The 25,666-nt window shown below is 39.0% G+C and overlaps 1 protein-coding gene across 1 annotated transcript; it reads left to right on the plus strand.

The window, feature by feature from the left end:
* LOC137265120 (ATP-dependent RNA helicase DHX58-like) lies at positions 1–25,377 on the plus strand. The gene is made up of 17 exons (XM_067800426.1): positions 1–184; positions 1,078–1,259; positions 1,940–2,074; positions 3,295–3,639; positions 4,514–4,564; positions 4,830–4,892; positions 5,799–5,957; positions 6,557–6,757; positions 9,239–9,330; positions 14,319–14,570; positions 14,820–14,982; positions 15,373–15,468; positions 18,317–18,522; positions 19,313–19,472; positions 21,020–21,286; positions 22,472–22,639; positions 23,130–25,377. The coding sequence occupies exons 2-17, from the start codon at positions 1,100–1,102 to the stop codon at positions 23,789–23,791; spliced, it is 3,180 nt and encodes a 1,059-aa protein (XP_067656527.1). The 5' UTR covers positions 1–184; positions 1,078–1,099; the 3' UTR covers positions 23,792–25,377.
* The last annotated feature ends 289 nt before the right edge of the window (positions 25,378–25,666 follow it).

Raw genomic sequence — 25,666 nt, forward strand, 5'->3', positions numbered from 1 at the left:
GCACTGTCAGATCACATGAGACACGTAACGATCACCCATATCTAATGCCTTATATAAAAACCTTCATTGGTAGCCTAAAACCTTCATTGGTAGCCTAAAACCTTCACTGGTAGCCTAGCGGACGCCTCAGAGTTGTTTCCGCTAACCATACATCGGCGCAGATATAGTCGTTGCATAATCATAGGTAAGCCAAATTATACACGCTGGCGAAAGTTGTGATTGATATCATCATGGATGTGTTACAAACATGCTTTATCACCAGCATTGATCATAATTATTGTAACATAATGTGTTAATGTTTTACAAATAGACTATATTGAGAGATTTAACGGTGGATCGTATCTATCATATTTCATATTTCAGAGAAAGAATGCAGTGTTGACACACGTTAGTTATAGGATTTTTGAGAAATGTGAAAAACAGAAGTCTTTTCCTATAATCTGATGATTAATGTTTAAAATCCTGGGGCCAGTGTTGTCACAACTGAATTCTGGGTAACACCCATGGAATCTGTCAGCACAGACAAATTGAGGCATATGAAAATGGAACCTAGCTGGCTCTGGCTAGCACTGGATTGCTGCAGTTGACTGAAGAACATTTCAGACAGTCGATTTCACTAGCTTCAGCGATTATCAAAGTTATGATGTGTCCTGTAATTGCTCACATGAGTTTGTTGTATGGGTGAATATGATTATTGTGGATGTCCAACACATCTGTGTGACATTGGTGTGATTGTGTGTTGATGGTGGTGAGCGCTGACCTGAACGCAATCAGCTGTATGTGTCAGTGTGACCAGTGTGGTTGTGTCTTAATGTTGGTGTGCGCTGACCTCTGAACACAGTCAGCTGTATATGTCAGTGTGAACAGTGTGGTTTGTCTTGATGTTGGAGTGTGCTGACCTCTGAACACCATATCAGCTGTACAGCACAGTGTGACAGGTGTGGTTGTGTCTTGATAGTGGTGTGTGCTGGCCTCTGAAAACAATCATGCAATGTGTGTAGTCTTATACGTTTATTAATCAATGATCATAGTTTGAAAAGTTGTTTTGCTGACATGAAATATATGTTTGCAACACAGTTTCAACCCGAGTTCTAAAACCATGGCTGCTGCTGCTGCTGCTACTGCTACTGCTACTGGTCCTGAAGATTTGAAAAAAACACAACCACTGGAAGAACAGGTGTTCATCATAGACATCATGAAAGCTACATTTGAAGACCATCTTGTACCTTCGGTTATCATCGATCACATCTCTTTACCAGGTAAAACCGCACACTTTTTGTTGTTGGTTGTGTCCCCTGGTGATGTGGATTGTGTCCCCTGGTGATGCTGACCGTGTCCTCTGGTGATGTGGATTGTGTCACCTGGTGATGTTCATTGTGTCACCTGATGATGCTGACTGTGTCCCCTGGTGATGTGGATTGTGTCCCATGGTGATGCTGACTGTGTCCCCTGGTGATGTTGACTTTGTCCATTGGTGATGTTGATTGTGTCCCCTGGTGATGTTGATTGTGCCCTGGTGATATGGACTGTGTCACATGACAGTGTTGGCTGTCCCCTGGTGATGTTGGTTGTGTCATCTGATGGTGCTGAATGTATCCCCTGATGATGTGGATTTTGTCAAATGGCGATGTTGATCATGTACCCTGATGATGTTGATCATGTACCCTGATGATGTTATGTACCGTGATGATGTTGATCATGTACCCTGATGATGTTGATCATGTACCCTGATGATGTTGATCATGTACCCTGATGATGTTAATTATGTACCCTGATGAACTTGATCAGTGATCATGTATTCAATCATTAGTTTTATTGGACATTCACATTTCTTTGAATGTACCCTTCTTACAAGTTGGGTATAGCAGACAGACATAATACATTGCCTTCACTTGTTCACTCAGGTAGTTAATTGTTTATTCCACTCTGTTTATTCCAGAAGCCCTGAAAGAAGAAATTGAATGTCTGGAAAATAATGGAAAGAGGCCCAAAGCTGCCAAAAAGTTGGTGAAGGCAGTTTTGAAGAACCCTGAGGATCATGTGCCATTATTCATAGCTGCACTGAGACATGTTGGTATGTTAAGAAAGTTGGAAAGGTGTTTCATTCTTTATTGAGATTGAGGTATGTTGATATGATTTTCTTCCGCAGCTGAAATGAGCACGGAACACAATGGTATATCATGGAATGGTCCACATTGTGTACAGTGACTTACCACATCAGTGAAATGCCACTGTGGTAAGAGACCATGGTATGTATTACCATGATCCACAATGGTAAAAAGAGACCATGGTGTACCATGTATTACCATGGTCTACTGTGGTAAAAAGAGACCATGGTGTACCATGTATTACCATGGTCTACTGTGGTAAAAAGAGACCATGGTGTACCATGTATTACCATGGTCTGCTGTGGTAAGAGACCTTGGTGTACCATGTATTACCATGGTCTACTGTAGTAAGAGACCATGGCGTACCATGTATTACCATGGTCTACTGTGTACCATGTATTACCATGGTCTACTGTGGTAAGAGACCATGGTGTACCATGTATTACCATGGTCTACTGTGGTCTACTTTGGTAAAAAGAGATCATGGTGTACCATGTATTACCATGGTCTACTATGGTAAAAAGAGACCAGGGTGTACCATGTATTACCATGGTCTACCGTGATAAAAAGAGACCAGGGTGTACCATGTATTACCATGGTCTACTGTGGTAAAACAGTCCAAGGTGGACCATGTATTACTATGGTCTACTGTGGTAAAAAGAGACCATGGTGTATCATGTATTACCATGGTCTACTGTGGTAAAAACAGTCCGCGGCAGACCATGTATTACCATGGTCTACTGTGGTAAAAAGAGATCATGGTGTCCCATGTATTACCATAGTCTACTGTGGTAAAATGGGACCATGGTACACTGTGCCATGTACTACCATGGTCTACTGTGGTAAAAAGAGCCCATGGATAACTGTATCATACTCTACCATAGATTAGCCTGGTTGAAAAATGACCATGGTGTACCACAGATTCAATGAACTACAAGCATCAGAAAGCTGAAACTGGTTGTACTGAAGAATAATTATGTACTCATAGTAGAGTTAGATTTAGTGGTGGAAAAAGGACCTGCTTCAAATGTCCTGTTTTCGTGCATTATGTCGTCTTGGTGAGGTCACTGCTGAGATGCCATTATTACAAGTTGTGCCTTTTTCCACCGGCTACTGACTCCATGATGAAGGCTGTGCAGTAATGTACATACATGAGGCTTCTCACTAAATCAATTTTAAATTCCAGGGTTTAAGCGCTTTCTAAATGTTCTTGATGATCGCACTGGAAACACAGACATGGATAAAGCTTCTGACAAGTATGAGATGTTGCTAACATTGCTGAGAGGAGATTTGGTGGAGAATATAATTCCATCAGAACTAGTTCCAAGCCTCACGCCATTATTCAACAGTGGAGATGATGAGGAGATACTTGCGATAGAGGACAGGAGAGGTGCCAGATATGCGTGCCGTCACATGTTTCGTTGTATGGCAAGGAAAGACCCACACTGGCCCTTAAAATTTATGGATGTTTTGTGTACACAAAACTCAAGACTGTTTGCCAAGTTGAACCCAGACGGACATGATGGTAACAGTGAGTATATGTTTACACTTAAAGGCAAAAGTTATTGTGACACAAACATGGCAAACCAAATCAGTATTAAACTGCTGCTGACTCATCTGCTGTGACAGAGGTGGCTGTATCCCTGCAACGTTATGCCCCATGACGTAAGGAGTGAGTGAGTGAGTTTAGGTTTACACCACACTAAGCAATATTCCAGCTATGTGGCGGCGGTCTGTAAATAATTGAGTCTGGACCAAACAATCCAGTGATCAACAGGATGTGTATCTGTCTGTGCAATTGGGAACAGATGACATCTGTCAGCCAAGTCAGCCAGTTTGACCACTCAATCCTGTTGACCACTCAAACCCTCTTACAACAAGCATAGTCACCTTTTATGCATGAGGTAAGGATCGCACTTGTAATTACCAGTACCCTGCCTGGTACTCAAGGGAATGAAACAAGGATTCCCTGAGAAACACATTTATAGAGACAATGGATACTGAATTCCTGTGTAGAGATGATAGCATGAACATATTTCATTCTCACTTTCCATAGAGGATCATTTTCAATCATAGAACAAATGAATTCTTAACTACTCTTTCAATCTGGAAATGCATGCCTGGGAAAATGAAGAAGGAGTTTACCATGAGTAGAGAACTGCTTTCTCTTGTCATTGGTATGTAATCTGAATTTGAAATTATTTTTGAAATGATCAAAACAAAATGAACAGGTGATATCGAATAAATTGTTTGTTGGAAATATGTATGGTATTTTCTTAACTTTTTCAGAATTCTGTGATGTGGATGGAACATATTTCATAATAGGAAACATATAGCAGGATTTAATAATATCATTTTGTGGCAGATATTGACAGCAGCATTGTAACTTTCCTCTCTTACTACAGATGAGTCTGGTGAGGACGATGACAACGATGATAATGACAATGATGATGACGGTTTGTAGATCATTTTATTTTAGATGCAAGCAAAACAAAAACATTAGTCCTTGCCTTATTTCATCATGGATAATGTATAGTGACTGAGTGATTATCAGGTAATTGAAGTTTTCTGCTAAAGTATTTGCTGAAGTTTTATCTTCTTTGTTAGAATACATGACAAAGATCATTCTTATGGACGACACTTTCTTTATTACATATACACAATAAAATATCATACTTGTCTTAGTCTGGTCTTGAACAGCCATTCCTTTGTACTTTACAGATTCCTCAACAACCACTGGAGAAAGAAGCCTTGTGTCAGCTGTTTCACAAACTTGTCCGAAAGGTAGATTATGACTTTGTTACATCAGATGTAACTTTGTAAGGGACTATATTCTTAGGAACAAAATGTGTTCAAATTACAACATGAATATCTTGCAGGTATAAGTCAATTGAACAAACATATGAGGATGACAACTTCTTTAATTCTAGGTTATGACTTTTCAGTACATGTTCTTGTATTGTTTTCAAGTATGAATGATACAGGGAGAGAATAAGTGATATATATACAACAGACGACTAACTGACAAGTGATGATAATGAATAAATGGATAACAAAGGATTACAAAGATAAACATAGAGACCAGTGATACACACACCATATAATGTATACAAGATTAACAAGGGGAGGGGGCTGCGGGGGGAGGGAGATGGGGATGTACATAGAATCAAGTGAGGAGCACAGTGTAGATTGTTTTACAGGAGGGTAGAGTTGATTGATGAACTCATCTTAAGCAGTGGGGATAAAGTAGCCTTGATCTCTATTAATCAAGGGTCAGTATCATTTGATGTTGATTCCTTCATTTATCTTGGGTTTGGCAAAGTGTGATTGGTTCTTTGCGAGAATGGTGGAGGTGATTTGGTTGTAGGAGGCGATAGTCTTCTGTGGTATATACATGATGCGATGTAATGTGATTTAAGTGGGGCACGGTGGGATAGCTGGCTAAGGCGTCAAGCCAGTGATCCAGGTGAGGTGTCAGGATCGAGCCCACCTGTGACCTGGTGTAGAAACCTTGGAGTCAACTTTGTGTGCAGACTCTTTCCGTGTTGTCACAACCCCTAGTGTGACACTGGGACGGACATCCAATGATCGAGGGAAACAAATACCAGCGCCTTGAGCAAGCACTAGTTGTATGGATATGTGCGCTATATAAATGTCCAATAATAATAATAATAAATATTTTTGTTATAGATGTTCATGTTCTCCCTGTGGAGATGTCACGAGCTGAACGGCTAAGCGAACTGGAGAGTATGCTAAATCCTGCCGCAGACTCAGATGTTGCCAGTCAGCCACAAATTCATGATAGCAGGACCCCAGATTTCTCTGATGAAGAGTACCATGATGATGAAGGTAAGAGAAGAGGAACCAAAGACACTGTCAGGCAAAGTAACAACGTTCACAATTGCTACTATTCATACCCAGTCTATGAAGAATTCTGTGTTAGAGCACAGTAACAGCAGCACAGTAGCAGAATTGACACAATTCCTACCGTTGCTATATAATGTGTTTGTCTTCTGCTGTTTTTTTAATATTGTGTCATGTTTCTTCAGCACATGATGCCATGTATGTTGAGTTGAATGGGAGAACTTTGATTCTTAAGAGTTACTTATGCTTTGATTCTACCCAACATTGAAGCACATGTGCTGTCTCTTCTTGAGGCAGGTCAGTTTGTCCAAAATATGCTTCTGTTCTTGTGGCAGTACACACTTTCCCAGTGGGATGTTAACCTTTTTTTGACTGCTGCTGAGCTAGGGTTATATTCTCCACAGCTTAGAATAAAAATGAATGGACACTTATCCATTGACTGGGATATTAATATTCTAGCTTCATTCACTTGGTCAGTGGGATTATCTGCATCAACTGGGATTATCATTCTGATTAGTAAATATCAAAAGTTGAACACCTCAAAAGGAAACTATTTTATAGCAAGGTGAGTTTTGTTACCACAGATGAAGAGAAGGGCTCTGCTGATACAGCCAGTGGAGATCTAGTCGATCTCAGCCTCCGCAGATACCAGTTGGAGCTAGCTGAGAATGCAGTAAAACAACGCAACACCATCATCTGTGCCCCGACTGGCTCAGGCAAGACTCGGGTTGCGCTCTACATCGTCAAAGATCACCTAGAAAAGCAAGCTGAAGGGGAGGCTGATGGTGAGAGCTCTGTCACTTGGAACAGTCTTGGAATGGAGAACAAATGTTCTGGGAAAGTAATGCTTACACTTGGGGAAGTGATTGTATAGTATTCCCAGAAATTATTGAGAATCATGTTGCGTCATGTAACTCATTACGTTTATTAACTTCTGGCGTTTTACTTACATAAACATGTTAAAACATCATCCTTTTACAGTCTCAGTCTTGTTTTAGTACTTTGTTAGACCTCCTCGCTCAGCAATGCATGCCTGAATACGCCTAGGCACACTACCCATCAAAGTTTGTAGGTAATCGTGTGACAGGGTATCCCAATATTGGACCACCTCGGCCTTCATATCTTCAATATTTCTCAGTCCCTTTTGGTTTATTCTGTCCTTCATGACTCCCCACACATTCTCAATTGGGTTTAGGTATGGGCTGTAACTGGGCCAGTCTAAAACTTAAACATTTTCGCCCGACAACCACTGTTTTGTGTAGCGCGCAGTGTGTTTTGGGTCATTATCATGCTGGAAAATCCAATCATCTTCATACAATGTTTGTGCTGTTGGAAGAAGGTGACCATTTAGAATGTCAACGTATCTTTCTTTTGTCAAGTTTCCTGTGAAAACACACAATGGCGTCACTCCGCGAGCCGATATGCCACCCCACATGTGAAACTTCGGGCTATGTTTTGGTCGCTGGTAGATAGGTTTGACAGTATCTTTGGTCCAAATTTTCACACAATTAGGGAAAACCAAACAGAACTTTTATCCGAAAAGAAAACATTATCCCAATCTTGATTTTCATGAGCCCGACACCAGTTTAAACGTTTTTCCTTTTGTGCATCTTTCATCAACGGCGAGGGAATTCCATGTTTTATCACCCAATTAAGTCTCTGTAATTCCTGCCTAACTGTTTCATTGCATCCCTGAGGACTTCCTCTGCTAATCATTTCATTTCTGATGTTCTCAACACTTTTCAATTTGCCCTTACTCACAATCTGCCCAAGTCTTCGGCGATCCACAACACTGAATTTCCTAGGCCGACCTGCCCCTGCTTTGTGCTCTATCCCGGTTCCTGTTTGAATATTCTTCAAAGTTCTGTATACTGTAGACAGAGGAATACCATGTCTACAAGCTAACACTATAGCATCAGCCTCACCCCTTTCAAAATCATCTAGAATGAGCTTTCTTTTCTCTCTTGCTGTAAATTCTGCCATGTCAACACAGGAAGCTGTCTGCTCAGACAAGGGAGATAACTCTCGACGTAATGAGCAGCCTTCTAAGCATTCAAGAGTTGTCTCCCTTATTTAGTATGCTTAGTGCATAGTGAAAGCCCTTTTTCCAATCTTAGCATCATTAGAAAAAAAACAAAGATTTTCTCAATAATTTCTGGGAACACTGTAATTAAATAAAACCTGCTTAGTAAACACTGCATGTATGACAACATATTCCGATAACAGAACCTGCTTAGTAACACTGCATGCATAACAACATATTCTGATAACAAGACCTGCTTAGTAACACTGCATGCATGACAACATATTCCGATAACAAGACCTGCTTAGTAAACACTGCATGCATGACAACATATTCCGATAAGAAGACCTGCTTAGTAAGACTGCATGTATGACAACATATTCTGATAGCAAGAATTGCTTAGTAAACACTGCAAACAGGACAAAAAATTACGATAACAAGACCTGCTTAGTAAACACTGCATGCATGACAACATATTCCGATAACAATACCTGCTTAGTAAACATTGCATGTATGACAACAAATTCCGATAACAAGACCTGCTTAGTAAACACTGTATGCATGGCAAGAAAATTCCACAAGAAGACCGGCTTAGTAAACACTGCATGCATGGCAACAAATCCTGATAACAGAACCTGCTTTGTAAACACTGCATGCATGACAACAAATTCTGATAACAAGACCTGCTTTGTAACTGCATGCATGACAACATATTCTGATAACAAGACCTGCTTAGTAAATACTGCATGCATGACAACAAATTCCAATAACAAGACCTGCTTAGTAAACACTGCATGTATGACAACATATTCCGATAACTAGACCTGCTTAGTAAACACTGCATGTATGACAACATATTCTGATAGCAAGAATTGCTTAGTAAACACTGCAAACAGGACAAAAAATTACGATAACAAGACCTGCTTAGTAAACACTGCATGCATGACAACATATTCCGATAACAATACCTGCTTAGTAAACACTGCAGGCATGACAACAAATTCTGATAACAATACCTGCTTAGTAACACTGCATGCATGACAACAAATTCTGATAACAAAACCTGCTTAGTAACACTGCATGCATGGCAAGAAATAAGAAGACCTTCTTAGTAACACTACATGCATGGCAACATATTCTGATAAGAAGACCTGCTTAATAAGCACTACATGCATGGCAACATATTAAGAGGCAAAGAAGGTTTGTCCATTGTGTACATGTTAAACTGTGGTGATTATTTCAGGTGTAAAGAAGGTTGTGTTCCTTGCACGGACTGTTCCTTTGGTAAACCAGCAGTATGATACCTTCCAAAGATTCCTTAGTCAGGGATACAGGGTGAGTATCATCTTCGGCAAACCGTACATGTCTTTACAGGCAGCCTACAGGCTGCGGTGGTCAGCTAACTTGTTTGATACCATGATGGATTGACTTGTCATTACTGCCATTCTGTAGGGTGGAATTACACAATAATCATACACCGACCGAGAGACGCATATGTGCGGCAAATTAATTAGCCTCTCAGAGCTAGAGCTGCGTATGGGCAGTAATAAAAAGCACCTCGTATTCAGAGAGAGCCGCTCACGGTCGTCAGGAGAAAGCACCTCTCATTCAGCAAGAGACTCAGATATGCTTTTTACATTTTAAATTCGTACTGTACCTATTATTTCAATCAATTTAGCAGTAATGATCAAAGATTAGCTTTTCTTACTTTCTGTGTTAATCAGAAGAAGTATTAAAGTGTTTTGATAACAATTGCTTGCTATGTCGGGGGCTTATACAGGTAAATGAACACATGTCTGTGAGAAAGGGGATTATGAGATGTTGTTGCAGGAGGTAAGTGTTTGTTACTCATCATTGGGAGTGAATACTAAAACACTATTTTTGCACATTGATTAATTTAACAGTGACAAGGTTACAAAATCCTCTAAATTATATCATTGATTCAATCGTTGTAATAGTTTGTATAATGAATTGTAGACATAAGTAGCAATACTGTATTACGCCCATGTTCGTATAGATTTGAAAGAAACCAAGTTACTAATTCAGACCTAACTCAATTGCGACTATTGATTTTTCATATTATTCTAAAGTTGATAATAATACATAATCGAATATGAAGTGGTCACTCTTGCATCGACTCATAATATATATACACATATATATTACACTTATACCATACAAAGGTAACTGGAGCATTTTGTTCAAGCTGTTGAAAGTTTTGTGTTGATTTGAAATGTGATTTTTCAATGCAATTTAAATAAGCATTGTGTAAGAAACGTTTGTATTTGATCTCTGTAATTATCTTATCCAGTGTAATGATCAAATGTATGAGATCCATTATCAACAAAAGGAGGATAATGTATCAGTTACAGAATTGATGCGTATAGTCATTCAATCTGACAACACTAATGAGATATTTGAACACCTCTTTCAACCTCGAAATAACAGCCTTAGCCAGAGTGCATGTCCAGGTAAAGTTTTGTCCCCTAACAAGTGTAAAACAAACTAATTGGCTGTTATATCATTGGACAACCTGTTTTATGGAGCCACGGCTATTATCAATCATCTGAATCTCATTTGCATTCAAAATGAATGTGCCCATAAGGAATGCCCATCTTCATGAACGTTTGCTCGAGTCTTTGTGGAGAAATCCTGCAAAGTGTCATGTAACTCCTGAAGCTTTCCAGGAGGTAAGCGTGCAGCTGCTAGTGTCTATGACTTTGCCCAGGAAGTGGATACCGCTGCGATGGACCGTCCACCTTCTGCCAGTCAATAGAGAAACGTACCTGACGCAGAGTTGTAATAAGATTCAGCTGCTGTGCACTACACTCATCAAGGGTGTCACTTATGATCAGGAAGTCATCAATCTAAGAAATGACGGTGGTACTATAACACACTTTCATAACTCTGCAAACTGCAGCGCTGAGTGTTTGGAAAATTTTACAACTCTTAGATGCACCAAAAGGCAGTTTTTTGTCCAATAAATATTGCACTGACTCTTCCCCATCAAACTGCTAGTACAAACCACTTAAACAATAATTGCTTGGATGTATATTAACCGTTTATTAACTGTAGGCTGACTTAAGAGAAAACTACCAGGTTTAATCAGTTTGACAGCATGCCGCAAGTCCATATAGTGACATTCACAGTTTACCATGTAGCTATTACATCCCACAGGCACACTTCCATCATGTATTAAGGGAACCTTTTTACTGTCACCAGCCTTCGGTATAACTGCAAACGGACTAACAACCTTAGGTTTGCAGTCAGTCTTAATATAATTTCCAAGTTCGATTTCATCTTTAATAATATTCTCTACAGATACATTGTTTTCATTAGCGGAGTGATGGTTTGGCGTAAATACATGATGAATTTCCAAAAGTTCTACATCAACTCCTAGTTTAGAACTACGTTCAACACTTGATAATATGTAGTTTCTGTCTACATCATCGGTCGGTAGTAGGTCTACCCATGCTCCAAGCTTCCAAGCTTAGGAGTCAACATTTACTGGTTGTTTGAATTGTCAAGAGGTTTTCTGTTGCCATGGTTACTGCTGCTTGACTGATGAGGGTGATTAAAATCCGTCTGACTTGCGATGTGTTGTTGACAGGTATGGCCAGGTCTATGACAGTTGATGTACATGTAGCGGCCACAAAATTTCCGAGTCCCGTGCTGGGATTCGAATGACTGACCCTCTGATCCGAAGTCGGACGCCTTGTCCACATGACCAAAGAGGTTAACCCCGTCAGCAAGCTGACAACGTAAGGATGACTCCACGCCCTGCTACATACACGTGAGACAATTGGCAGAAATCCTAACGACAAGAACCGTAGTTAAAAAGGCAGCATATTTCAACACCATCATCATCTAATGGACCTCGACGGTGATGGTGTCCATTTTTCAGGGGATTATGCTGTCTGGATGTTGGGCGACTTTGCTCCAGCATGTACGACAGCGCTCGAGCATTGCTGGACTCCGGTTTTGGCACCAACTGAAATTCTCTGATATCTTGTAGAGTCGTACCCCATCGGAAACCTTCAGCCGTCTGTTTCTGTCTGTACTCTTGGTCATACAAAAGCACACTGGCCCAAATATACTTTGACGATAGGAGGCTGATGTCCTGAATATATTTGAGATAGTCCTGTACACCTTGACAATCGACCTCACTATGGTCTATCATCTCTCTAAGGATGGCAACACTTGCATAGGTCCACATTTCTAACGACCTACGACTAAGATTGTTTTTCGATCTCCCAATGTCTAAGGTAACACCATCACCTATGTCAATAGGTTTCCTTCTGTCATCCATCGTGTCAAGACTATCAACCCAGACATAATCGGTTATCTCCAGGGCTTCCTTACCTGGGGCCGTACCCAGTCCGTTCCCGCTTGACCTTGCCGTGCTAGAAAGCCTGCCATCTTGAGACGACATCCCGCTTGATGGGAGAGATTGAGATTGTTCAAGATGGAGTATATCTCGCCTGAGACGATCATGTTTCCTCATCAACTCCATCCGTTTCAGCTTTTCTTCTAGCACTGCACACTCGGCTGCTATGTCCGCAGTTTGCTCAACCAACGTGTCCTGGACGTCGGATTTCAAGGGCGTGTTGACATTGGAACTAGGTGCTGGCTTAATTGTCGACATCTTCTAGGTTGTAGGTTTTCATGCATCCAGTATTTCGCCCATCAGGGCACCAGCAGCCGTACGTTTTGGCCTAACGTCACCCTTCTGCTCCATAGTGGCAACTATCTCTTCGTGAAATATGTTTTTTGGCCTCAGGTTTGAAAACCGGCTGCCATGCTTGCAAGCATGTGAAAAAAAGCAAGGGAGCTAATGCTATCTGAAGTATGGTGGAAGGGAGTTAACTCTAACTAATACAAAATACTGAAAGATGCGGACGTAAACTACCTTCCGTCAAAATATATGTTACATGTAAAACAACATAACAAATATTGGCATGCCCATCTTCATAAATGTTTTGGGGATTCAACTGCAAGTGTATACATTATAATAAATCAGTATCATGTCAGTTTTTGAATTCTATAATACATGTGTTTGAATTATGATATTCATTCGTAACAATATGCAGATTATATTGAAATGTTCAGCAAGCCATTATGTTTGATGTACAAGTAGTGTCCGCAAATGTATATGCAAATAAATGCTATCTCTACTCAATGGTTTCATTGGGTTATCAGAGGTAGTAAGTATCGGATTGTAGCGGTTTGAGCACTTTAAGGAAAATAGACTCGCCAAAGTGCTTGTTAGTCTTGTGTGTACATTATATGCATCCTTGTGATTATGTATGTTCACAATACAGAAACTTTTTCATAATACCTAGAGCTTATAAAGCTGAAATCCAGCATATCGATTGGTCAGCGATCTAGCCAGTAATCAATCTATATCCAAGCTGTCTAGTGACCAAATGTGCTCTTCAGAAATTTAACCCACGCCCCATCACCTGTCATTTCCTCTGTGACAGGTATCTCATGATACTATTTGTCATAGATAACAAATCAGCCACTATATTGAACAGTTGAGATACAAAAAGTCCTGTTCGGGAACTTTGATGACGTGCCATCTCATGACCCTTTGTCTTGTATATGTGCAGGGAATAGTATTATACAATATGTGTACATGTATGTTCATATGATAACGTATATTTTCTGCGTTAAATCTAGATGAACCAAAGCGACAAAGTGTGAATCTGCTATATGTAAGTCACAGACTAGCTTATTAGTACTCTCCATAAAATATTCAGTATTCACTAGCAATGTATCAGCAAAAGCATGTGCATGAATAGTTCTTGACATAGATGTTTTGAACTACTTAACATCTCACAATGATATGAGAGGGACAATTTGTTTAAGCATTTCTTACATACAAAGAATACAAACATGTGTTAAGAAAATACATATGCACATGCCACCAAAAGTCAACAAGAGAAAGTGCAATACAGTTACGTAAAACATTACATATATGACATGTACTCACTCCTACTTTCTTTCAACATATATCTTTACAATGCAATTAAACAATTAAACAATCAATAATTGCTTGTATGACGAGACAGTTTCCTGTAATCTCTGAAACCTGCCAGGGATAAAAGGCGCGAATAGCCCTAATTAGTCTCGCCACAGCCAGCCAGGCAATCAGCACGGGGTTCCAGGTGTTGAGCAGTGAAGTGTCTCTCGGGCTTAATGAGTTAAAATGCCAAGATCGATCAAATCTAGTGTCTGAATCGTATGGGAGGTCCTGGACCCCTAGAAGTTAGCGCTATTGTATTTAGATCTTATATGAAAGCACCTGTCCTTTCTTCCAGATCTTCAAGTTGAGTGGTGAGGATGAGAGCAGCATGTACCTTCATCAATTACTGGACATGTATGACATCATTGTGATGACACCACAGATCCTGGAGAACCAGCTGAAGGATGCCAAGATCAAGTCGCTGTCTGTGTTCAGTCTTATTGTGCTGGATGAGTGCCACCACACACGGAAAGGCGAGCCATACAACAAGCTCATGATCAGATATCTCAAGCAGAAAAGCAAGCAGAGATCAAAACGTCTACCTCAGGTGAGTACATGTATCATCATTTACACTAATGATTTTCATGTTATCATCATGGCTGTAGATGCCCACTATCCACTACATCTGTAACCCTTGGAAACTCTTGCTCATTCTTCAGAGCAGTGGGCAAACAATATGAAAGCTATAGTACACTCTCTCTCCAGAAGAGAAGGACAGAGGTTAACACTGTGAAATATATAAAACAATAATATGGTTTCGCTGATTTGTAATAAATCACCTGCCTGTTGCTTTCAGATTGTAGGCCTGACAGCCTCACTGGGGGTAGAGAAGGCAACGGTTGATGAGGAGGCCGTAGACAATATCCTGAAGCTATGTGCCAACATGGATGCCCCCTATCTCTCAACAGTACAGACACACATAGATGAACTCAGAGAAATGGTCCCAGTGCCAGATGAAAGTAGGTCTATGAAGAAAATGGGTTTTCGAAAAGCATCATTTGTAGTACAATATCAACATACAGTAATTTGCATAAGGTCTGTTCCATTTAAGTCACTTTGGACTTAAAACAGCCGGCACTGCTCATCTCTCAGTAATGTCTCAGTATAGTCCTTTTTCTATGTGTCCCATCTGCATCAAATCAACTGCATAAATTGTAGATATTAATGTGAAGAAACAGTTTTTTCTTCTATTTCTGACGTACTATAATAGTATCTTATGTTTGATGCTGATTGTTTCATTTGATGCATTATGACATGGATCTTTGACAGGCCACAATATTGAAACTTGACCATTGCTCACTACAGCTTAAAACAAAAGTAGTTTACTGTGAATTTTGTCTAAACACCAGAGACCTATCAGTTGACTGAGAACCGACAAGATCCAGCAAGAAAAGAGTTGGAGAGGGCTATGGAAAAGATAGAGGACCTTATGATTTATACTAATGGTAAGTCACACTTGTCCAAATCTATCAAAGTAGGCATGAGTGGCCTACTAAACCAGAGTTCGAAATTCCCTGTGCATGGCAGCATCGTGCAGGATTACAGATCCTCTACCTCCTTGCCATAACTCCTTTATTGTGGCTACAATTACACAAACATATAAACCTATCTTTGATATGTCCCATTATACTGGAGGTTCCCAATTTTCATGTAATGATCTTTTGCTGACCTGGAAGTATGACTTTTCAAAAGTAAGACATGGTAGCAGGTCTTTTTTTTGAAAGTAAGACCTCCTGCCGGGTCTTAGTTTTGAAAGTAAGACCTACCACTGGAGATACTTTCATATCTGATCCAGATATCTGGCTAGCTATTCAGAAAGTTCTACTGCTGATATATCCTAACTTAATCATAGCTTCAGTTCAAATACACAGACAGAACCAAGTTAGGACATCCTAACTCTAGGTTCGCTTTGTGAATATAGGCTAATGTCACATGAACAGCGAAACTATCTTTCAACAATTCTTTATTTCAGTTGATAGTCACAGAATATGATTTTCTTTGCACTTTGCTTCGCAGTCGGTCTCACTTTCAGACTTCCCTTACTTTTCTAATCACAACCTCAGCCACTTACTTTATCCTACATATAATTTCAAAAGAAGTCCTCATTAGTGTCAGGGAGCCTATATAGAGGGGGAGAAGAAACTCCTTGAAAAGCCGCTGAATGTATGTCTCGGGCCTTTGCGTAAACAGTGTAGCCAATATTGGGCAGCGTAGTATTTAAGATTGAGCCCCGTTTTTTTTCAACAGCTGATTAAGTTCGCTGAGTGTTGTAGCAACTGAAATCCAACATGTAGAAGATAGGTTAACTATTTTGTCACTTCAGTTTAAGTCAAATAATTGGTATTAGTGTCCATATTAGGACAGTAGATTTGTAGTACAGTTTCAGGTCGGTAAGTTATAGCTCACTGGCTTCTATTCTCGATTCATCGCAAAGATAGACTAAATTGTGCCGATAAAAACTTCTTTCACACATTCATTTAATTTTTAGAAGGAGAACATACCTTTAGTTGAAAGGTATTTGCAAGTAATAGTGACAGTTTTATGACTTAAAAAATTGTTAGGGTATAATTGAGGTGTGTGAAAAATATGACATTTCGCCATTGAGATGCTACATGCCGTTGTTGGACTATTCCTAGTTACTTCCTCAAAAGCATCTTCCACATACACCTGTAATTCATATGAGGGGAATATACTATCAGCTGAAACGTGTTTGCAAGTAATAGTGATAGTTTCATAATCTAAAAAAGAATGCTAGGGTGTATTTGAGGTGTGTGAAAAATATGACATATTGCCGATCTGATCTGATTCGCCATTGATGCTTGAGGGTTATAGTTTCATAACTTCTTTCTTTCTTCTTGATCTTATTATTTGACAAAACTGGAAAGGTGTTTTAGAACGCTTTGTGAGAGTTTCACACTTTATTTTTGAGGGCAGTGTGACAGTGTCAGTTAACATCTTGTTAATGTCCTTTACATTCCCCACATGCAATAAGATTTCTGAATTAATTATTAATGTAAACAAAAATGTTTCAGAGTAGATTTTTTAAAAGGACAGCTGATGTTAACACGTGTTCTCGCGATACTTTTGCGTTCTTTAACATGTTTGGGAGGGAAGGTCGCGGTGTATCATTTATTCTTTCATTCATTCACATATGTACTTCTGTCTTTTATTCTTTTTCTTTATTTCGTTCATTCATTCACATAATTCTTGCTCTTAATTCTTACTATAATCCATTCATTCATTCATTGTAAAATTCCGACTGATACAATAAACTGACTGAAGTTCTGTTAAACCAGGGATAGTCTACAATGTATATACTCTGCATAACCTAAGTTGCACTGGGAACGAGCCAAGTCACTGTGTGCGTTGGAGCATGATGAGGCACACATTAATTAGTACAAATGGTAAAGAAAGCAAGCAAGTGACCTATCCCTGATGTAGAGTATCCCTGTTAGTGTGAAAGACACTAGACTAGTCAAGGAATTGTTACTACATATCAGTAGCAAGTGCTTACCGTGTAAACATTTGATTAAACACTTGTAGTCTAGTCTCTAGTCACACGAGATAGCTGAAATTCTGTTATTTGGTTATATTATTCTACTTACACAATTCATAAGGAGTGCCACTTTTTATGTAAACATGTGGTTAATCTCTAGCACTTGTAGTCACACGAGATAGCTGAAATTCTGTTATTTGGTGATATTATTCTACTTATACAATATGATGACATACAATGTGCTGTTGAGATTGACATCGAGTGATCGAGGGAAAAATTTATGTGCAAAGAGTCCTTTCGGAGATTAGTGCTATGTAAATGCTATCCATCATTATCATCATACAATACATAAAGAATGCCACCTTTTATATATAGGAGAGAACATGTCTCATTGTTTTGGTAGACAATGTAAAAACAGAGGGGGAGGGATTTCCTGGCCATTGTCTACCAAAAGTGAGAAGTGTTTTTTCTAACATATATACTGTCAGTGATGGGTAATTACAATTAAGATGATATCATAATGAAGCTGCGTAACAATAACCTTTATGAATTGCTTGTGAGCAAGTATGGCCTGGAGCATTATCATAATTCACATGTACAGTTTATACAAAAACATCCTATCCCAAACCCATCACTTGACATTATTTTCCTGATAATATGTCAGTTTCCATTAGTTTAATGTGCCAAAATATATTTTGAAAGCGGCAATTGGGATCACTGGCTGAGGTGCAGCCTGCATTTGTGTATGAGGAAACATTTAATAAACAAATGTTTAAGATATTAGCTTGATCCTGCAGATCTCAATGATAAAGCAATTGACAGCCTGCTAATGAAGCGTCCCAGCAACCGGAACAGCCAGCCATATGGCCAGTGGACTGTCCAGATGAAGAATGAGTCAAGACTTGTTCAGACTGGCCGCAGAGATGGCCTGTTTGCTGTAGATGTTGACCCAAAGAAAGCTGAAATGGCCAGGAGTATATTTGTCATGTCAGACCATCTCTTTGTAAGTAACAGAAAATCTCAAGGCATACTGTATTAAGCAACAGTCAGTTACTCAGTTTCGATTACAGGCAGTGAGACATAGAGATATTTAACAGTATTCACTCACCTTCTCAGTTTCACTTACAAGCAGTGAGATACAGAGGTATTACTGGCAGTGAGACACAGAGATATTACAGGCAGAGAGACAGAGGTATTAAACAGTATTCATCCACTTACTCAGTTTTGCTTACAGGCAGTGAGACACAGAGGGATTAAACAGTAGTTTCACTTTCAGGCAGGGAGACACAGAGGGATTAAACAGTAGTGTTGCTTACAGGCAGTGAGATAACACAGAGGTATTAAACAGTAGTTTCGCTTACAGGCAGTGAGATAACACAGAGGTATTAAACAGTTTTCAGTCACTTTCACATACGTGAATTGTTACATGTTTAAGCAGATGCACTTCTGATATGATTATGTGAACAATTCTAAGAGTCGGTTCTGTATTAAAACTTCTCAAAACCTGCAGCTCTCTCCTTCAGTAGTACAACCTATTGCAGCTATTTCACCTATGTACACTTGTTTCAGCTGTATCACCATTGTATATTGCAGCTGTATCACCCATCAACACTTGTATATTGCGGCTGTATCACCCATCTAAACTTGTATGTTGCAGCTGTATCACCCATCTACACTTGTATATTGCAGCTGTCTCACCTATAAACACTTGTATAGTGCACTTACTCTGTGTGAACTGGTGGTATCTCTCAAGAAAAAATCAGTCATTTTTGTGAATATTATTCTATTTTCAGAAATACAATGCAGCCCTCGAAATCCATGATATCGTAAGGATCAAGGATGTGGTGGATTACCTACAGAAGGAATTTAGCCATGGTTGCTATAGCAACCAGTTACCTGGGGGTGGCAGTGTGCATGTACCTTGTGAAGAAAAGTTGGATGAGATTTTCAGCGGTAAGACCTATTGGTTGTGTACCATGATAGCAAACTCAGCACTTAAAGGTCACATGCAACATAAAACACAACTTTGCAGATTCTGATGCCTTCTGGTATGCACTTATCGAAACGAATCATCAAAAATGCCAATTCAACCTACAAAGTTGAAAAAAACGTGCTGAAAAAATAGCCTGCGAAATTGGAGTTCAAATGATTCACTAAATTTCCCCCAGTGCTGGGGGAAAAATTGGTTCCAACAGCTGTGCTGTGCTGCACCCATAACGCATGCGTAGTGAATAGGTTCGCGGGGCTTGAAACAGTATGCATCCCTTGAGTATGAAGTCATGAGCATTAGTCTAATCTTGGTTGTGTACACAAACAAGTAAATAATCTACTTGTTACATAAAAAAACTTGTTGATTGTGGTAAGCAGCCTGTCACAGTGTCTTGTTTATTGACACCTATATGTCTGCATGCCTGTCTGCTAAATACAATATGCAATCACAGCTTCAATCATTGACCACATGCAATTTGAACTTAACACCTATCAGGCTATATGCCATAAACAAAATAAATTGATTTATGACTCGTGCACCCTAGTCCTGTCCCTGGCACATTATGTAATTAGGCAGGTGTGATACTTGTACACACGACATGTTTTTATGTTTGTGGGTTGCAAACAAACTACATCCATTTTTCTTGGATGACTGGATCTGAAGGAAACTGGTGCAAACTCTTGTCATTTTCAATGAATGACAGTTTCCAGCCACGCAGTACTTCACCATCTCTACTGAGATGATTTGTGATTGGATCAAATGCAAATTCAGAGAACATGTATTTACAAAACCCAACATCTCTATCCACAGTCTTTATGGATAACAACTTCTTCTAGTGTATATGATTTTGTTTGACAATGGCATATAAAACCATACTCAAACAACACATCAAGTACAATAAAAGAAGTTGTTATCAGTTGTTATCAAATGAACCAGCCATTCGGAAGCCATTGTTACACTTGAGTGCACGTCCACCCACTATGACTGGGTTCGGTCTCCCGACGGCTTCGTTTCGAGGGAAGTAAGCCCAAGTACAAAATTTTGCGCTTTTGAATCACGATTGTACAGTTGTAATTTTGTCTTTTTGTTTTTTTACAAGCAGCAATGTATATTATATGTCATGAATAAGTGATAATTGTGTGTTAATTATGTTTGATTTTTTGGTTGCAATTGACCTTTATCTTCTCACAGTGTTTGTATTGTAACATGTCTGTATTTCAACTGTACTGAAATATATATTAGGTTAAACTGGTTGGTTCCAAAAAACCCTTTGTCAGCTTAGTTATAAAAGAGTGTCTCTGAAAGTAACCTGAATGTATGACATGAGCAAACCACTTTGTTTTCCTTCCTCATATCAAACGTAGAATGCATTCTTTCACTTTCACACAAGTATTGCATCGTCAACAATGTGAGTTAGTTTAGTTTTATGCCACACTCAGCAATTTCTAAACAAAGTGCCATGGTGTATTATGTGCTAACAACACATGAAATTCATATCTTTATATTAAAGGTTTGAAAAAGAAACTGATCCGATATGAACAAAAACGGAAAGATGACCCCATGTTTGACAACCCCAATCTGAAAAAGTTAGCCAAAGTACTGACAGACCTGCTGGAGGCAAAAGGAAACGACTCAAGAGCCATCATATTTGTGAGAACACGCGCTACCTGCTATGCTCTGACCAACTGGCTGAATGAAGACGAAAAGATTGACCCCAAGCTGAAAGATCTTAAAGCCATGGCCTTCACCGGGGCAGGAGCAAATGAGGAGGAAGGAGGTAAAATATGTCAAAAATGTTTAACCATTGCATGTCAGATTTTGATTTCTGGTTAGAAAACGTATTGTGTATATGTAAGTTTATCTTCATTTTCATGTATATGCCGGATTTCCGGGGCTGCAACAATTTGATTCGATTCATCAAAAATCAAGTCTGACATCGTTGTTTTTTGTTTTCGATAATCATTATCACTATTCCAGTTTCTGTGTGGAATTATTTCCACACAGCAAGAACATAATTTTTGATCCAGCCAGAGCTGTTGAGCACTGAGAAATAAGTCAAAAACATCATTGGTTGAGGGCGGCTAATTAGATAATGAGCATTGTTGTTAGTGGACATCACCAAGTCCTGGTAAATCATTGCAGCCCTCCTGATTTCATCTAGGTTCGTATTATGTTGATATATGACGTTCAACATTTCCAGAAGACATATGTTTAGATATTGATCGTGAGAGATACATTTTCAGTAATAGTATTTTGTAAGGCTGTTTTTATTCACTACTTGCATATTCACTGGATGAGACTGTAAAGGTTCATGACCTCAACTCGTTATTCATGGTCACCAGAACCAAATGCTGATGAATATTGATGATTTTTTTAAAGGGAGGGTTGTATTATAACTTAAACCTTTATGTCCTTTTTCAAACTGAGATGTATTGTATGCAAGAATGGAATATGTACGTAGCCTTGCAGCAGCCAAGTAATGATAGTTTGGCAAAGTCTCACATGGTACTGTCAACTATAATTATTACAAACTAAATTGGAGAATCACGAGATCAATGGTTACTGCTGTCACAAATTAACACTGTCAGCATTGGCGTTCTATACTGTGCATCAATCACTTAACTACAACATTGTATTTGCATTCATTACCCAATGTTCATGATGCATATCATATTCTCCACATAGTGTTTTCATGGAGGCCCTAGTATTTTGAAATGCCATTAAATGTTAGAGGTCTTCATGCTTGCATAATTTGGGATGGTAAATGTGTATAGAATTAACCCCCATATCTAAGGCTCACCAAGGTCCTTTCTATACAATGTTTCTTCCAAGTGCAGGCAAGATATTTACCATCCAAAAAGTGACATGATAAATGCTTGAAATGATTTTCTTCATCTATAATATATTTATTTAATTAATACCTTTCCTGTTTGAAGTAATTGTTTCTAACTTATGTGTTTAGGAATGACACAGAATGAACAAGACAAAGTGATTGCCAAGTTCAAGAGTGGACAGGTCAAGTTGATTGTCGCCACATCAGTTGCAGAGGAAGGACTGGATATCCCAGAATGCAACATTGTCCTGAAGTACAACCATGTTGGCAATGAGATCACAACTCTCCAGACCCGAGGTGAGACAGGAAACTAAAATGTACAGATATTTGTTTTGAAGTTGAAACTCAATCAAGTTTTATTAATCTAATTAATTAATCATGATAGGTGTTTCCCTTTGTGAAGTCGAAGGAAGCCCTGTGTCAGTCTGATGATATGATGAATAAAGTCAGCTGGCTGTATGATGAAGTCTTCGGAAATCCTGAAAAGTCAGCTGAATATATGATGATACCCTGATTATTTAAGTCAGCTGAATGTTTTATGTATGATTGTATGAGTTAGTGTTGTGCCGTGTCAATAGATAACTATGACAAAGGGAAGACACACACAGACACACACAAAGACACACACACACACACTCACTCTCTCTCTCTCTCTCTCTCACATACACACACACATATGCTTTCCAGCGTTATTGTTAGTTATTTACAGTTGCATAGTTGACAATGTTTAAAATATAGATTTAAATGCACATCAGATTTGATCCTTTGACCTTCATTGTGTGTTCAGGTCGAAGCAGGAAGGCAGGAGGCACGTCTGTTCTGCTTGGTAGCAGCAAGGTCCAGCAGAAGGAGATGCTCAACACTGCTCGGGCAAGCATGATGCAACGAGCTATTACTGCCATCAGAGGAATGCCAAATGATCGAGTCCAAAAGCGAATCTGCAATATTCAGGCTGAAACTCTTGCCAAAGAGGCAATAAAAGAGGAGGTTCGACGCCATCAGACCAGACAGAAGCTGGATGTAGAATTCACACTGATGTGCGCTTGCTGCAGGAAACTGTGTGCACACAGTAAAGATCTCAGGATTATTAACGGGAACCAGCATGTTGTCATCGATCATGCCTTTGAAGATCGGATCAACACCCATCAGTTTAGAGGCCAGAAGAAACCATTTGATGGAATAACAATGACAGGCAGTATGCAATGTCGGAACTGTCACAAGCCATGGGGGGTCAAGTTCATCTACCAGGGTGTGGTTTTCCCATCCTTGGGGATCAAATACTTTATCGTTATCAATAAGCAAACAAAACAACCCCAGTACTACAAAAAATGGTTGGAGCTTCCCTACGTCATCCAGGCCATTTCCCCAGACGATATCAAGACACTTTTGAGAACTGAAGATATTTCTAGCTCTGATGATGATGAAGATGATGAATTTGATCTGTGTTGAAACTGTTGAGATGAACAGTAAATATAATTCACTTTGTCCACGTCACAGAATGTTTTTGTTTGTTGTTCAATGACAGACAGGTGAATTCTCCAGCTCCTGGACAGTGGACTGTCAACTGCATACTCCATGTTTGTTGTTTTGTGTTGGTAACTGGTTTGCTGAAATTGAGCTTTTTGTCATATAGGCTGTTTATTTATGTATTATTCATGTTCTGGGAGTTGGCTTGGTCAGGTGGAACTGGACACTAGTACGATATATGTATATATTTATATTAACCTCATAATACCTAGATGACAAATATATATGCTGAACACAAAATAGACCTTCCATGGACAGGGCACGTCTGTAGACAGTTCTACTAGCCTCCATCTCTACTTGTTATACCATTGGTTTAGCCTGGGAGACTATATACAGAGGGAGAGGACACTCCTCAAAAAGCCCCTGAACGTATGCCTGAGCTCATCACGTGATCAGTGTATCACTGATTTGTTCTAGTCCGCCACTGAAATACTATAGGGAGTTGTTTGAGTGTTTCTAGTTATTACTTCAAAAACATCTTTCACATACACCTTTAATTCTTATGAGGGGAATATACTATCAGGTGAAATGTGTTTACAACGCTGTGTGATAGTTTTAAACTTTCTGTTTTGAGGGGTGTGTGACAGTGTCAATTAACATTTTGGTAATGTCCATGCCATTCCCCACATGCAATAAGATATCTGGATTAAGTATTTATGTAAACAAAAATGTGTCAAAGTAGATTTCTTAAAAAAGATGTTAACACATGTGTTTTAGTGATAGTTTTGCATTCTTTAACATGGTTTGGGAAGGATGGCCATGGTGTATCATTTATTCTTTCATTCATTCACATATAATTCTTGCTCTTAATTCTTAGTGTAAGTTATTCATTCATTCATTGTAAAATTCTGACTGATACAATAAACAGGCTGAAGTTCTATTAAACACAGCTGAGGATGTGCTTGGAAGGAGCCCAGTCACCTTGTGCGTTGGAGCATGATGAAGCATTTGAAGATTTTTGCAGCAAAATTGCAATTATTCCAGTAACTTTTCAAGCAAACAAATGTGTTCTGATCTGAATTTTTGTCTCTGCTTTATTAGAACTTTATTAGATAAGTTGAAACATTTATCTTGGAATCTTCAACATCAAAGCTTGGACTCCTTGCTGTGTGGAGATTTTTGTCTCCCATGCCTGACCTTCAACCACTAAGGACTGTTATTGATATGTTCTCTAATAGTCTGAACCAACAACAGTGATGACAAAGTGATGTGTATAAAATGATTGTGTCAACCACTGTGTACATGTACATGTAATATGTAATTTATATTTACATTCTACTTGTCTGTCTTTACACTGAAAATCATTATAAAAATGCATTTTTCTTCATTCTGTATTATCAAGAACTTTACTATCTCTTTGGTGTTATGAAGAATTACCCTGGTCTCCATGTATGTCTTTCATCTAATAGTGATAAACTTGTATTATAGTATTAAAACATTCAACTCAATGTAACCCAAAAGAAATATAACAGTTCTTGCTATTCCTGTGATAAAAATTGCCTCTGTAACTTTTTTCATTTGTTTTATGTTTTCATGTTGTTCTTTTTTGTTGCTTTTGATTGGAAGGGAGAACCTCAGATCTTTAATTGCAGGTGTTAAAGCAAATATCAGTGAAAGTAACATTTATAAAACCAGATGAGGGTCATGTTTACAATGATTAAATCTTGTAAGACAGTGAGTGGGAACCTTGTAAGCATTCTCAACATTTGATGTTAACAGTCATGTGGGTGGTCTTCATCTTCTACATGAGCTTTTGTGACATGAGCTTTTGTGACATGGGCTTTTGTGACATGAACT

The sequence above is a fragment of the Haliotis asinina genome, chromosome 15 (assembly GCF_037392515.1).
Source record: "Haliotis asinina isolate JCU_RB_2024 chromosome 15, JCU_Hal_asi_v2, whole genome shotgun sequence".
NCBI classification, from domain to species: Eukaryota; Metazoa; Mollusca; class Gastropoda; order Lepetellida; family Haliotidae; genus Haliotis; species Haliotis asinina.